This window comes from Myotis lucifugus, unplaced genomic scaffold, assembly GCF_000147115.1.
Source record: "Myotis lucifugus unplaced genomic scaffold, Myoluc2.0 scaffold_65, whole genome shotgun sequence".
NCBI lineage: Eukaryota > Metazoa > Chordata > Mammalia > Chiroptera > Vespertilionidae > Myotis > Myotis lucifugus.
Genome location: NW_005871113.1, coordinates 788,809 through 805,252, shown reverse-complemented (window position 1 = coordinate 805,252; position 16,444 = coordinate 788,809). Strand labels below are relative to the sequence as shown.

Genomic DNA, 16,444 nt, shown 5'->3' with positions numbered 1-16,444 from the left:
TTTCTTTTTATTTTTTGAAGAATTTAATAGCTTGGCATCATTATCATTTTGAACATCTCTTACTGAGACTAAAAATATAAAATAGTGAAAATAAAGTCTGGAACATATGCAGAGTATTTTAGAGTTTCCCTGTTTTGTGATGAAGTCTCTAATTCCCATGTGCTCTCTACTCTGCAAAGTTTGTCAAGGCTGACATTTTCTATTTGTTACAGAATCCTATACTGAGTTCTGTGGGTAAATAAATTAAGAGGCTATGATCCTTATTCTCAGAAAATTTAATTTGAAGGGAAACTTTCTTGTGTTGTAACTTCTTTCCCTTAAGTATTTTTTTTATTTCTGATGAGACATTTTGTTTGTTTTTCACTGGTTTTAATCCTATATAATAAAAGGCTAATATGCAAATTGACCAAACAGCGGAACGACCGGTCACTATGACGCGCACTGACCTCCAGGGGGCAGACGCTTAATGCAGGAGCTGCCCCCTGGTGGTCTGTGTGCTCCCACAGGGGGAGCGCCGCTCAGCCAGAATTTGGGCTCAATGGCTGGCAAGTGCAGCGGCCGAGGCAGGAGCCTCTCCTGCCTCTGAGGCAGTGCTAAGGACTCCTTGGGGGATGTCCACCTGCCTACTTAGTCCTGCTCCCCTAAGCCAGCAGGCAGACATCCCCCAAGAGGTCCCGGACTGCGAGAGGGCGCAGGCCGGGCTGGGGGGGCAGGCCCCCCCCCCCCCCCCAGTGCACTAATATTGTGCACCAGGCCTCTAGTTATATATAAATGATCAAATTGAGGCTTAGTTGTTTTTTATTGCAAGTACTAGAAGTACGGATTATCTTAGAAATCATTCAGCTGCAGAGACATTTATTTAAGCTAGTTTGAGAGGTTTGTTTACTACATGGAAATGGGTTATATATTTTCATTGAACCCAAGAGTAAGAAATAGAACTGAACATTCTGAGGAAGTGGAAGTGGGAGCTGAAAATCATCAGGAGCATGACAGCTCACGTTTTTCACATCTCTGTCTCTATCTCGGGGTCCTGGAGACATGGCAGAACTCTGCATTTCTTTGCAATTCTGCTTCATTCTCCAGCTTCTCACCAGCCTTCTCCCTCTTTGCTCATCAGTTCTCAAGTGGCCATTCCCACTGCTAACTGAAACAGTCTGTGTGCCACTTCCCCAGAGACACTGAGGGTCAGGAAGCCGTCCTTTGTTTAATCAGTTATTGCAAAGGGGATGGGTCCTACATGGTATTCTCCACTTAGCAGGGCCTAGCAGAGTGAGTCCTCAGAGGAGGGACAGGCAGATTCTCTAGGCAGACCGGCATGTGAGATTAGCGGTGCATAGTACTGGCATCGCCAGTAAAACAGTATTTAGCAGTCTACAACTAGTATTTAACCAATGTAAACTGACACCAGTGCTTGATCCTACTTATAGAGGAAAAACCGCTATAGTCATCATTATTCTTTGTGAATAGAATATAAAAAAGAATATGAATTTGTAATTTTGTAAAGGAAGATTATGCCATTAGAGGGAATTCTAGAGCACAATAAAATTTTATTTATAGTTCTATCTTTGTCATCCAACCAGGTCTTTGAATTTTTCAATTTCTAGGCTTTTTCATAAGCATACAAAATTTTTACTGTCCTAATCATAGACTTTTATATTATACTCTTTTCTTGTAATATTTTCTTGTAAAAGTTCACAAATATAGATAGCAAGCACGTCAGTAAACTTCTTTGGGCATAGATCATTTTACTTCTTTTGAATTATTTCCCAGGATAAATTTCTAGGAATAGAATTAGTGCGTCCAAAAAGTATGTTTGTTGTTTTTATGGTTCTTGGTGCATAAAATCATTGCGGCCAACAGGTACAAAATGGTAGCAATTAGTAGGTAGACCTTTTTAATTGATATGTTTGTGTTTGTGTCTAGATGACAATGAGGGAAGCAGCAGTGATACTGCCCCTCTGTTCCAGATGGCAGGTGATGGAAAGGACACAGATGACATCAAGATCCCCATGCTGTTCCTGTTCAGTAAAGAAGGAAGTATTATACTGGATGCTATCCAGGAATATGAGGAGGTGGAAGTGCTCCTTTCTGACAAAGCAAAAGATCGAGGTATGGATAAAATCATTTGTTTTACCGTAATGCAGTTCAGCATTAATTTTACTGGTTTTACAACAAAAGTGAGTAACAAGAAGTTATTTTTGGATTACTGGTAAAATAAGTACAATTTTTAAAAGATGATTTCCAAATATATTTTTCATTTGAAGAGTAGTAAAACATTTATTTGGCTTTGTTTGCCAAGTTAGGATGTTTTTAGAATTGTATTTTAATACGTAATTTATAATTTTTGCTTTGATTCTGCCCAGTGATGATAATACAAGAGATTACATCCAGAGAGTCATTTTAATATCCACAGGTGTTCACTATTTAATTTCACTGATAATGCATCTTACATCTCTTTTATAAGGAGTAAAAAGAGATTGTGTAGATTGGTGTTGTATACAACATAATAGTAATTAGGTTTCACCAGCCACCTATAATCAAATGAGCACAGTCGTAGTGAAGGCAGTAGAAATCCAGCAGCTTCTCTCCACAGAGATCTGTTTATAGGTTACAAGAATTGCAGATGGTGATGTCTGAAGAACAAGATGGCAAGCCTTGTTACTTCGTGAGATTACCTCTTCCTCTCTAGGCCAAAGCGTTTGTGGGTAATTTGAAAGATCTTTGAAACCCAAGTTACTGTATAAAGGCAATGTCTTACTGTTTTATAGTTTCACACCCAGGAATAGAGGGGAAAGCGAACCATCCAACATAGACTGTGATCCTGTTTTGGTAGCAGTTTTTCTTATCCACCAGAGACACTTACAGAGAGAGCTATACTCCTCCCACCCCTCTTAAATGAATAGAGTTGTATAATTTCTATAGGGTTGTTGAACCCCCTGGGATGTTTGTTTGTTATACACACACACACACACACACACACACACACACACACACACACAGTAGCCAGATTATTATGACCATCTGACGTTTGTAGGCAAATTAGCTATAATTTCGCACTGAAGTTGCTAGAGGGCCAGACCATTATAAATAGGGAAGCAGGTTGTTTACCACAACAGTAGAAGTGATTTTTTTCTGAAGATACGGGTAAACAACGCGATTTAACAGCCTTTGAACGTGACATACACACACACACATACACACACACAAACACACACTCTGAGTGGCCAGATTATTATGACCACCCCATCAGTATTTTGTTGGGCCACCTTTTGCCTTCAATACTGCGGCGTTTCTTCTTGACATTGACTCCGCGAGATGTTGAAAGGTGACGCGAGGAATCTGGCACCATGCCTGATGAATAGCACTGTCCAGTTCTGTGAGATTTGATGGTTGTGGAACCAGCTGCCTGATGGCTCTTTTAACTTCGTCCCACAAATGCTCAATTGGATTGAGATCTGGTGATTGTGGGGGCCACCTAAGCAAGGTAAAGTCTCCCTCATGTTCTTGAAACCACTCCTGCACAATAAGAGCACCATGGCATGGCACATTGTCTTGTTGGAAGAAGCCATTTCCATTGGGATACGCCATCAACATGATAGGATGAACTTGATCAGCAACGATACTTAGGTATGTTGTGCTATTCAGACGTTGTTCCACACGAATTAAAGGGCCCAAATCATGCCAGGAAAACATGCCCCAAACCATAACACTGCCCTCACCAGCTTGAAGGGTTGTACTCATGCATGTGGGGTGCATGCTTTCTTGCTGTTTCCGCCAAATTCTCACTCTGCCATCTGCATGATGTAACTGGAAACGTGATTCATCGGACCACATGTCTTTTTTCCCATGCTCGACTGTCCAATCCTTGTGTTCCTGTGCGAATTGGAGACGTTTTATCTTGGTAACTGCAGACAGCAAAGGTGTTTGAACAGGCCTTCGGCTTCCATATCCCATACGATGCAGTGTACGGCTAATTTGCCTACAAACGTCAGGTGGTCATAATAATTTGGCCACTCAGTGTGTGTATAGTGTGTGTGTGTGTGTGTGTGTGTGTATACACTGAGTGGCCAGATTATTATGACCACCTGACGTTTGTAGGCAAATTAGCTATAATTTCCTGCTGAAGTTGCTAGAGGGCCAGATCATTATAAACGTCTGAATAGCACAACATACCTAAGTGTCGTTGTTGATCAAGTTCATCCTATCATGTTGATTGCGTATCCCAATGGAGATGGCTTCTTCCAACAAGACATGGTGCCATGCCACGGTGCTCGTATTGTGCAGGAGTGGTTTCAAGAACATGAGGGAGACTTTACCTTGCTTAGGTGGCCCCCACAATCACCAGATCTCAATCCAATTGAGCATTTGTGGGACGAAGTTAAAAGAGCCATCAGGCAGCTGGTTCCACAACCATCAGATCTCACAGAACTGGACAGCGCTATTCATCAGGCATGGTGTCAGATTCCTCGCGTCACCTTTCAACATCTCGTGGAGTCAATGTCAAGAAGAAACGCCGCAGTATTGAAGGCAAAAGGTGGCCCAACAAAATACTGATGGGGTGGTCATAATAATCTGGCCTGTCATAATAATCTGGCCACTCAGTGTATATATATATATATCTGATTTAATTCATTATAACTTCCAAGTGGAGCAGTAAAAAAAAAAAAAAAAAAGTTTAGCAATAATCTACTGCTAGCCAAATCATTGTACTATCTTGTCCTTTTGTATTTCTTTATTCTTCTTTGAGTTTCTTTCACATGTCTGCTATTTAAGAGCAGTGGAGTGAGTATCTTGCACGTAAGGATGTAAAAGATGGAAACAGAGCAGAACAGAAAGGATTTGTAATCTTCTGTTATCCTCCTAGGTACCTGATGTTTTTTATGAGCCCTTTTTCTAAACTCAGATATTCTTTCCTACATTTATGCATTTAGGCACATCTAACAGACAAATTGTTACTCCATGTAACTCTTTAATACCTTTGCTTTTTCCCCCTATTTTTTGCTACCATTGGAATTTCAGCAGCAATATTAAAAGGTAAAATGATTCCAAACTACAATATTAATAGTAGTAAGTATTTTCATTAATAGGCCTCAAATTATCTATATATGTGTGTGTATGTGTATATATACACACATATATATATGCATACACATGTACATATATATATAAATTTGGTTCAGTGGATGCCAAAATAGCATCTGATTTAATGTGATTAGATTATTTCATGTCTAGTCAGCTGTCCCATAATAATTCTTTATTGATCCTGTTATAACAAATTCTATAAATTAAATATCCCATGGAATAAGAATTCACACTAGTCTTTGTCCGTGCAAGAGTCACTATCAAAGACACTTTTGTTTTGGATGTATTACTTTTGATCACTTTTTATTTGAATATAGTACAAACTCTTTAAAATATTGACTTGTTTTTAAAACACGTATGTTTGTCAGGGTGCATGGGGTTAGGACTATGAGATAATTAAAAGCATGTGCTTCCTATAACAGAGATAGGATATAAGAAAAGATAAGTTCTACTACTACCAAAAAAATTTTATCTGAACAGTATTCCCTTAAGAACCTTGCAGTAAAGGGGTGTTATTTAAACTATAGTATGTATTTTTAAAATTTTGATAGTCTATACATTTATTGAACTGTGATTCTGTAATAGAGTGATCTTTTGACCAAAAGTCTTAAGAAAACTCTCCTTGTATAGCTCTTTCAAGAACTGTACAGCTATATTGACTAAATCAGCAACAAGTTGCAGTATAATTAATATTTATCGATATTAAAAAATCAGTGATAATAGTTCTTTGAAATCAACTACTTATTAGGGGAATATCCTAAGAAGTTAATGTTGGTAGTGGTTATCGTTCATTTGTCCTGGGCTATGACTGCATACGTCATGCTTGTCTTCCACATCAGAACCAGCCAGTGTATTGTTAAAAGTGTAGATTCCTGAGTTCTACAGAATATTGAATCAGACTCTCTGAAGGCAGAGGATCAGAATATGACATTTTAAATAAGCATCCCAGGTAGTTGTACACTTGGAGAAACACTGAACAAGACCAAGAGGTGCCGCTTTTTATCTCCCAACTATGTAACTTGACATACTGTACTATCGAGGGATTATACCAAATGATAGCATCCTTAAAATCTGAGCAATAAAATGACCTCCAGATTGCTCTTTCTAAAAATCTCATTCCACAATTACGTATTTCCCTTATAAAGTCACATTTTGATGAAGCAGTTCTTCCCACATATTAATACAGAATAGAAGCCCCAGAACTAGCCTCCACTCCCACCCCCACCTTCTGATTCAGATGATAAGGCCCAGCCATTCATATAGAACTATCTACAGTAGTCCTGTCTGCTAATAAGGATGTTCACATATCTTACTACAGGAGTCCCCTCTGATCTACAGTTTTGCTTTCCATAGTTTCAATTACCCTGGTCAACCACTCTCCAAAAATATTAAATAGAAAACTTCAGAGGTAAACAACTTCTAAGTTTTAAATTGCCTGCTGTTCTGAATGTGAATCACTCAGCATATTGATGCTGTGCACACTCCCTGCCCCTTAGTCAATAGCCAGATCAGTTATCAGATATTTTGAAAGCGAGAGACATTCGCATAACTTTTATTACAGTATATTGTTATAACTGTCCTATACTGTTATTAGTTATTGTTGTTAATATCTAACTGTGCCTCATTTATAAAGTAAACTCTTCATAGATGTGTATGTATAGGAAGAAAACAGTACATACAGGTTTTGGCACTCTCTGTGGTTTCAGGCACCCACTGGGGGTCTTGGGATGTATCTCCTGTAAATAAGAACTGTACACAGAGGTAAAGAATGAGTAATTTACCACGGGGAATGTTGTATCCACAGAAGTTTTAATGCCCTGTCTCTCATGTGTTCCATCTTTCCAAAATGCAAAGTCTATTAATACTAATGCTAATCCTGTGCCCACGAACAAAAGACTCTTTTCTTTTCTTTTTTTTTAAAATATATTTTATTGATTTTTTACAAAGAGGAAGGGAGAGAGATAGAGAGTTAGAAACATCGATGAGAGAGAAACATCGATCAGCTGCCTCCTGCACATCTCCCACTGGGGATGTGCCCGCAACCCAGGTACATGCCCTTGACCGGAATCGAACCTGGGACCTTTCAGTCCGCAGGCTGACGCTCTATCCACTGAGCTAAACCGGTTTCGGCGACACTGTGTTTCTTGCCTGTAGCTCCAACTTGAAACAGTTTACAATTAAGAATCAGTTTCCTTTTCTCAAGGGAAAAAGAGATCAGTATTTCAATACATTTTTATGTTTGCAGTTGCAGGTAGGCCCGCAGAGCCTTGACAGCTACAGGCAGATGTTTTCAGGGCTACTCCTATATTTGTGTCTGTCTGAGAAAGGCAGCCAGAGAAAATGGGGAAAGAAAAGAAAGGTCCCTGCTTTGGACTGGCAGTGTTCCCGTGTTAGCAACTTTTCCTAAGCCTTTCCCCCGCAAGTTGATTGGGGTAAGCGTGTTCTAAGGTTGGACTGTAGAAGCTGGGTTGCTGTGGGAAAGGAATTGATTCTGAGGAGAAAAATCTAGTCTGTATGCAGATGGCCTCATTGCAGGAAAGTAGCGCCGAAATCATTTTTGTTAGCGGCATTGATAGGTACCTATCGTCTCTGTCCAGCCATGTCATTTTTCTCATGCATTTTTACATTTGCAAAGTCACTTCCCTCTTTCTGGAAATGCCTCGCAATCCCTAAACGCCCCTGGTCCTATTACATTGTGCTGCTTTACCTTCTTCTCATCTCTGAATCTTTGCTTTCAGTAAAGAATGAACGACTGTAGAACATCCAGTCTTTAAGTCTCTGCCCAAAGTTCCCTTGTCCTTTCATTATTAAAACTTAATAATTTTGTACCTGCAGGGGCCTCAGTTGGTTGAACTATTATCCCATATACCACAAGGTTGCGGGTTCAATTCTTAGGGCACACACCTAGGTTGCCGGTTTGATTTCCCATCAGGGTGGGGATGAGAGACAACTGATTGGTGTTTCTCACATTGATGTTTCTCTCGCTCTCTTTCTTCTTTCATCTCTAAAAAAATTAGTAAGAACATATCCTTGGGTGAGGATTAAAAATATTTAATCTTCTTTTGCTTCTGTGTTTCTGATACACCATTCCTAAATACACATATAAATGGGAAAATGTTGTTAAATATTAAGACTTTCCATCCAGGAACTTATCCTTACTTATAAATTTAATCAGATCTTCTTTTACATTTTCATTAAGATTTTATAGTATTAAGCAATATGGGCCATGTATCTTTCATAATAAATTAAGTTCTATATTTTGTAGCTTTTATTTTTATTATGAAAAGTGTACTTGCTACTATAGAGGGATCATTGGTATATATTTTATTTTTACCTTCCTTATCAAACTATGTTAATCGTATTTTTTAAAATTAAGAGTTGCTTTGAGTTTAAGTATACAACACAATCTAAAAACAATTTGATCTTTTCTTTTTCTATATTTACAGTGACTATTCTGTTATCCTGTTGTGTTAGCTAGATTTCTAAAATAATGTTGTATAGTAGGTAACCTAGGGTAATTTTTTGTTTTACCTAAGTACAATCTTGATTTCTAGATGGCATAGCACTGCACCTTTCCCTTTCCTTCTAAACTAGATTATTGCCATCTAGAAACAAACTTGAAGGTTTTTTGTTGTTCTCCCTAGAATTTAGGGTAACCTAGCATCTATGAGCTCTAAGCAGCCCTGCTTCCTCTTCCTTGGGCACCCCAATTTTCCTAATTGTCTCAGTTAAAATGCACCTTTTTCACAGCTTAGAAAAGAATGTGTGGGCCCACCCCCCCTACCCCTGCCTCCCTCAGCACATACACCCTGAGAATGTAAAACTTCCCTAGTCAGGTAATCCTACCTAATCAATTGGTGTGTATGGACCACCCACCTATACCTGCCTGCATGCCTGTGTTTCCTTCAGTTTTTCTGGTTTTAGAATTGGCCCATCTCCCCCACTTCTTTGACTAATTCCACTTATTTTATAAATCTCAGCTCAAATGTCACTTTTTAAAAAAAATACCTTTCAAGTGTCACTTTTTGAAGGAAACATTCAAATCTCCTTTTCCCTTTTTTAGAAATTAAATATGTATTGTTGAAAGTATTACATATGTCCCCTCCCTTTCTCCATTGACCCCCTCTAGCCTATCCCCACCACGTACCCCAGGTCGTCACACCCTGTTGTCTGTGTCCATGGGTTATGCATATATGCATACAAGTTCTTTGATCTCTTCACACCCACCCTCCCCCACTTTTCCTCTGAGGTTCCAAAGTCTGTTCTGTGCTTCTATGTCTTCAAATCTATTTTGTTCATCAGATTCCACATATGAGTGAGATCATGTGTTAGTTGTCTTTCCTCTGACTGGCTTATTTTGCTTAGCATAATACTGTCCAGGTCCATCCGTGCTGTCTCAAAGGGTAAGAGATCCTTCTTTTTTACTGCTGCATAGTATTCTATGTTATAAATGTACCACACAGCGTTTTTATGCACTCGTCTATTGATGGGCACTTGGGCTGTTTCCAGATCTTAACTATTGTAAATTGTGCTGCTATGAACATAGGGGTGGCATACATTCTGTTTGGTGTTTCAGGTTTCTTAGGATATATTCCTAGAAATTGCTGAGTCAAATGGCAGTTCCAAGTTAATTTTTTGAGGAAACTCCATACTGCTTTCCGTAATGGCTGCACTACTCTGCATTCCAACCAGCAGTGTACTAGGGTTCCCTTTTCTCCACATCCTCGCCAAAACTTGCCATTTGTTGATGATAACCATTCTGGCAGATGTGAGGTGATACCTCATTATCATTTTAATTTGCATCTCTCTGATGATCAGTGACTTCGAGCATTTTTTCATATGTCTCTTGTCTGTATGTCTGTTTTGGAGAAGTGGCTATTTAGGTCCTTTGTCCATTTTTTAATTGGATTGTTTATCTTCCTTTTGTTAAGTTATGTAAGTTCCTTATATGTTTTGGATATTAACCCTTTATCAGATGTATCATTGCCAAATCTGTTCTCCCAGTGGGCTCCCTTTTTATTTGTTGATGGTTTCTTTTGCTGTGCAGAAGTTTTTATTTTTGATGTAGTCCCATTTGTTTATTAGTTTCCTTTGCCTAGGGAGTGCTCGGCAAACTGCAGCTCACGAACCACAATGCGGGTTCTTTGCCCCTTGAGTGTGGCTCTTCCACAAAATCCTGACTTCCGCACATGGGCCACGAAGTTTCAATCACACTGTATGTGCACGCCTGCACTTGGTATTTTGTGGAAGGGCCACACTCAAGGGGCCAAAGAGCTGCATGTGGCTCTCGAGCCGCAGTTTGCCGAGCACTGCCCTAGGAGATGTATCTGTAAACACATTGCTACAAGAAATGTCAGATTTTGCTGCCTATGGTTTCTTCTAGAATTTTTATGGTTTCAAGACTTACATTTAAGTCTTTTATCCATATTGAGTTTATTCTTGTGTATGATGGTTATTGGTGGTCTAGTTTCTTTTTTTTGCAGGTATCTGTCCAATTTTTCCAACACCATTTATTGAAGAGACTATCTTGACTCAATTGTATGTTCTTGCCTCCTTTGTCAAATATTGAGCATAATGGCTTGGGTTGATTTCTATTCTATTCCACTGAGCTATATGCCTATTCTTGTGCCAGTACCAGGTTGTTTTGATTACAGTGGCACTAAGAACATGTGTCAGAGTTCTCCATTTACTTTGTGATTCTGTGGAAATGTCATTTTCTCCAACTGATAAGATCCATAATAAGATCCATAGGGGCATATCTGGTGTTTGTTTTTGCCTGTTTTACCCTTAGCACCTTGCACAGTGCCTGCCCCGCAGTGGACGCTCAGGAGGTGTTTGCTGACCTGCAGAGATGGGGGGAGAGGAGGGTGCAGCAGGTGGCCATAGCCGCTATTTAAACACTTTGTCAGAACCCTAAGTAAAATGCCTCTGATGCTTTCATTATGTATTCATTACAAGAGGGTTTAACTTACTAGTTAGCCCTCCAGTGGATTTTAGGGTGATTATAGTTTATAATTCTTAGACCTACAAAATGAAACAGATAACTCAGTTGTTGTCTTCATGAAAATACTCTATTTAACCAATCACATTAATGCCTTTAAATCATCCAACCTTTTGTATTATCTGCATTTTCATGGCTTACTGAGTGGGGATTTCACTTTCCAAAAGACTTTTATCTTAAAATATAGCAATGATATGTGCTGTTTAAAATTCTATTTAATATGTAATATGTTCTCATATGCAAGCTTCCCAGACTTTAATAAATTTTTGAGCTACAATGCAAAATGTATATGCATTTTAATAGTATTATTTAGTGTATATCTTGGCATTTACTCACATCCATTGAAGGCAGTCTTATCTGTTATTTGGAAACATGTTTATTTTTTTCTTGTCACATTATAAACCAATAATTTAATATTACTGTTTAAAAAAAAACATATTAATGCAGAACAGTAAACTTTATTTTTTCATTTGATTGTGAAACCCAGTATGCTTTTGAACGTGTGATACCCTCTTAGGGTATAAGTTTCATGAAACTCGTTTCTTTCATACACAGATCCTGAAACGGAAAATGAGTCTCAGAATCAGAGTGCTGAACAGACCACACCAGGCTCTCAGGAGGTGGATTTGGTGGATGGAGCGTCTCCGGAGGACAGCCTCTGGACTCTCACCCAGAATCATCATCCCCAGCAGCTACGGACAGCGCCGCTGCAAGCGCTTCTCCTTCCCAGAATTCTGATCCCACGGAAAACCATGGGCCTACAGGCTTTGGTGGTGAATGTACATATTTAGATGAAGATGAAGAACAGTCAGAAACTGAGGAAGATTCCAGTCCCAATGTCAGCTGGGGTAAGGAGGCCCAGCCCGTGCACCCCATACTAGCAAACTGGAATGAGGATATGGAAGCAATTGAAATGATGGAGAAGGAGATGCAGAAGAAGGGCGAACTATGACTCACTGAAGAATCGGTGGTAGGTATTTAAAAAGAGTAGGTAAACTGTGGTTAATAGACACCCTCATACTAAGCAGGCTCTCCAGTGGGAGGCTTTAGTATGGTAACGAGCAACCGCATTCTGACTGGGATAGTTGGTTATAGGAGCCTGGAGCTTGCTATGCTAGAATTGACCTTGTTTCAAACTGTCCCATGAGAAATGGAAACTCACAGTCCCCTCGATGGCAGCACCGCACCCCCCTGCAGTGCCTCAGGCCGTGAGAAGACTACTGGCGGACGCGCCTCGGATCCAGGTTTCTGCAGGCTCTGGACAGACGAGAAACAGATCCGGTTAGTAGTGGGGTGGGGAGCAGGAGCTCGTGTTGTTTCCTAATTAAAGGAAGCGTGACACTCTAGGTTTGGGGGTTAGAGTCACCGACCATATTGTGGGCATCCTGGTTGTGCTGCCTTCACAGAAACACTCAAAGTGACCTAAGTGGTTCTGAAGCAAGTGTGTTCACGGTGAGACCAGTCTTGCTCATCGCTTTCACTTGCTTCCTTGTGTAACAGATGATCAAGATGACTTGATTCCCCCCCCCCCCCAACAATGTCCTTTTCATTTAAACCAAAGGTGAAGCCAGTGTGCTTTCTCAGTGAGTTCTCTGCATAAGGACTAATCATTGGGACCAGGTACAAAGGTCATCTGCTATATTGTGGAAATTGGTTACTTAGTACTTTTGAAAAATGGAGCAAGGGAGAAACTAATGTTGCAATAAGAGCTGGCCATGGGGCCTTCCATAGGGAAAGCTGTGACTGCTCTGAAGTGGAACTTAGTGCTAGATCCTTACAGGGTGAATGACAAACCTTTTCCAGTTCGTTCTCTTAGAGGCGATGCCCTCTAGTCATCAGCCTTACTCCATCCCAGGTTTAGTATGCAGTTTGAGCCACAAGGCCCAGGTGACTGATAGCTTAATACATTTTGTTCCATTTCTGTCTTAGGAAGCCATGGTCATGCTGTGGTAGTGATCCAAAATCCTGGGGTAACTCTGCTTTCTAAAGTTGTACCTAAGGAGCCTGTCACATTTTCTGTTGAATCATGGTTTTTAAGTTTTGCTTTTTCTTTTTAAAACAAATATTCCTTCTGATATGGACTTGAAAATTAGTCTATGGTAACCTGTGTAGAAAACTTACACAGTACCAACTAACATGCAGCCATATAGCTTAATAAATTTTTTTTTTTTGGTGGCAGTCTGGAGCTGGCCACATTAAATTTTTTGTTGTTGATATCTGTAGACAGTCCTGTAGTTGAAATCATAACTTTATTCATTTTATTTATTTTTTTAATTTACCTGAATGTGTTCTAAAGGCATATTTTTTGTGAGACTTAATTTTCTTTCTCTTTACCATGACATTACATATAACCTTCTCCTAAGACAGTTTTGAGGTACTGACGAACTGAAACTGTGTATGAAGCTGTTAAAAAAAACAGCAGTGCTGTATTGTACTTGTGTATATTCATGTACAGTGTGTCTTAGATCCAGGTAGATGTATTCTTTTATAAGAGGAAAAATCGCTGCTTTCAGAAACTCCAGCTAAACTTAATTGGGTCAGTGAACCATAAATCTAATAGAGAATTCACTTAGGGGGTGTAGATTAGTATACAAGACCTTCATTGGCCATTGATTAAACCTGACACCAAAATGGATATTTTTTAGTCACTGCATGTGAAATTTGGCGTAAGAAGATAGAACTATAATACATAGAGTTCACGGCGGGATAGACATAGTGCTTTCTTCACTTTAATTGTAAAGCTGCCAAAATAGCTGAAGCTTAATTACTTGCCTTGATTTATAGGATTGGGGCTTGGCAAAAGGGAGCAGATGTTCCTCTAAGACTTTGATTCCAGAAGCCTTATATTTAGTGATTTGATTTTGTTTGTAGCTCAGAGCTATTGTTGTTTAAATCTCACTTTTCTAAGTTATCAAAACAACATTTTTTTCTCCCCAGCAAATATTTTTGTGGCATACAAGGAAAAGCCAGCTTATTGCCACTCTACCTTCCTTTGGCCATTAGGGGGAGCTGTTGCCATTCATTGAGATCTAGAAGCAAATTGCTTAGGAAAGTGAATCCTTAATAAGACAGGAAAGAAAATTAAGTTACACTCAGCGCCCAGAAGGAATTATACTTGATTTTTTCCCCATTTAAGAAAAGGTATAACTCTAACATTGCCTCTACATTTCTTATTTGACATACTGCCATGAAGTTAGTTTTTCAGTTCATTAAAAAATTCCAACAGCATTAGAGTTTTTTTTTTAAATACCTTCTATAGAGATTTTATTTACTTCCTAAAGATTCGGGGGAGTCTATGAAACCCTGAATTTTAGAAACATCTGGTCTACCTCAGTTAACTGTTGACTGCATAGAAATAGAGCTGAAGTGATCACCACAGCCATAAAATTGACTAAGAAGGATTTATACAATGTTTACAAACCTGGAATCAAGTAAGGCTTTTATCTGAAAGTTATTAGAGTAAGTATTTAATTCAGGTATTTAAGTTTAACTTGTTTACCAACTAAAAATAGCTGTAGTTTTTTCTGCTTATCAGAGTCCATTGAAATGATATTCCCTTAATCTGCAATACCTTATTTCCCATAAAGTTTTAGATGTGAAAGAATTGTAATTTACTAGTTTGGCGCAGGATATTTTGTTGGGTAGGTTTTCTTTTTAACCTTAATAGGCTTCCAACAAGAACATAGTTATTGTTTCAGAACAAATAATTTTTGACATTATACTTTTTACTTCACAGTATTAAAGAGTAAAATGAAAAATTGTGCACGCTCTGATAATTACTCCCTCGAGAATTTGTCTCAAATTACTGTCACACAGCCCTTTTCATAGTAAAACCAGCATTTGTTCTCTCACCAAACCCCATGCCAAATTCATCATAAAGAAAGCTCAGCATAAGTAATTCAAATAGTGCTTATAATTGTTTATTAGGTGGGGGCATTTAGTGAATATTCCAACCGGTCGTTTTCTGCACAAGGCTTTAGTCAGAACATAGAAAAAAAACATTCTGTGAATGAAATATTGTATGTTCAGATTTTATAAGAGACATTTTTAAAAGCCCAATTTACAGCCGTATATTTTCTTATGATGTAATTTATGAAAAAGATGTCTGTACTAACAGGTGCTGTAACACTACTGTTGTTGGATTTTATTGTTTGGTGATAAATGATAAATGTATACAATATTTCTAAGGGAAACTATGTACTGTGATGTAAAAGTCTGGGCAAAATGTATATAATCCTTGTACATAAATGTGTATCTGATTATAATTACTGATTGTAAAGATTTAATAAAACATGTAAATATCCTGGTCTAGTTTTAATTTGAACTTTTAGTGTCACTTTGCATATGTTTATACTTTGATCTCTTTTAAAATGTTTTCTTTTCAAGTCATCTTTCCTTTAATTTCTATATTACCCCAGGGGAGTAAATGTAGGGGACATCTTAGGGTAAAGAAACACAAACGTACCTTCAACAGCTCCGCCAGTGCCAAGGACCCTCCGAGTAGAGTTAGTGATTCAGTGTCAATATTGTCATCAAAGGTAGCACTCACCTCAGTTCCAGTGACATTTTCTATTAGCAGCCACTTCCAGATCCTGTGCTTTTCATCTGTACTATTTCAGGGCTTCTGAGCTCAGATATCTTGAAAGACCTAATAATAGTAGTATTTATTGATCATTACTTTCTTGAAAGATGAGCAAACAAAGACTTAAGTTCTAAGCATCTTACCCCGAGCCCCACCTTTGGTGACTTGGCATTGGGAGCCCGTGTTCCTTCCAGTGTGCTGTCCTCTCCCTTCCTTTGCCAGGCCTCACCCCTCCTCCCACCTTCATTTCAGTTTCGACTCACCTTTCTGTGCTCGGCCACGACCTTCCCAGCGGGGACTGACATTTAGAAATGGTAGCATCCATTCGTAGGTTCTCTGGGCATTCTTTCCGGTCCGTGTGCCTCCATTCCTGTAGGACAAAGCACCAATATTTCAGGAAAGAGCTAAAGGATCCATAGTAGCTCTTGGAAGATTTCAAAGGTGAGCTTGCTTTTCGGAATAAAGCAAACTTAAGAGGTCTTTCTAAGAGAAGTAATTTACTGGTTAATGGGGAAGGATGTGTCGGCACCTGTCTGCTAGTAAGGCTTATCTTTCTCAAAGCCTTCTAAGCCTGGAGGTCTATAGTTTTTATCCACTCCCCTCCACAGAGCAAATGGGAGGCCGCTGACAGACCCTTGGGCTTGTCTTAACACATGGCGGGTGGATCACGAGAATTCTCGTCTTTTCTAAGACTTGTGACCAGTCACAAGAATACTTTACAAAGATATTAGCTTGTAAGAACATGTAATAAATAACTTCAAAATGCAGTGGGTGTTTAA

General features: G+C 39.0%; 1 protein-coding gene across 1 annotated transcript in view; it reads left to right on the top strand.

Annotated features, from left to right (window-relative positions):
- Window positions 1-15,401, top strand: part of EDEM3 (ER degradation enhancing alpha-mannosidase like protein 3) — a 63,556-nt gene extending 48,155 nt beyond the window's left edge. The window contains 3 exon segments of the mRNA XM_023754732.1: window positions 1,924-2,109; window positions 11,639-11,733; window positions 11,736-15,401. Coding sequence (XP_023610500.1) covers window positions 1,924-2,109; window positions 11,639-11,733; window positions 11,736-12,035 — 581 coding nt within the window. The 3' untranslated portion in view covers window positions 12,036-15,401.
- The last annotated feature ends 1,043 nt before the right edge of the window (window positions 15,402-16,444 follow it).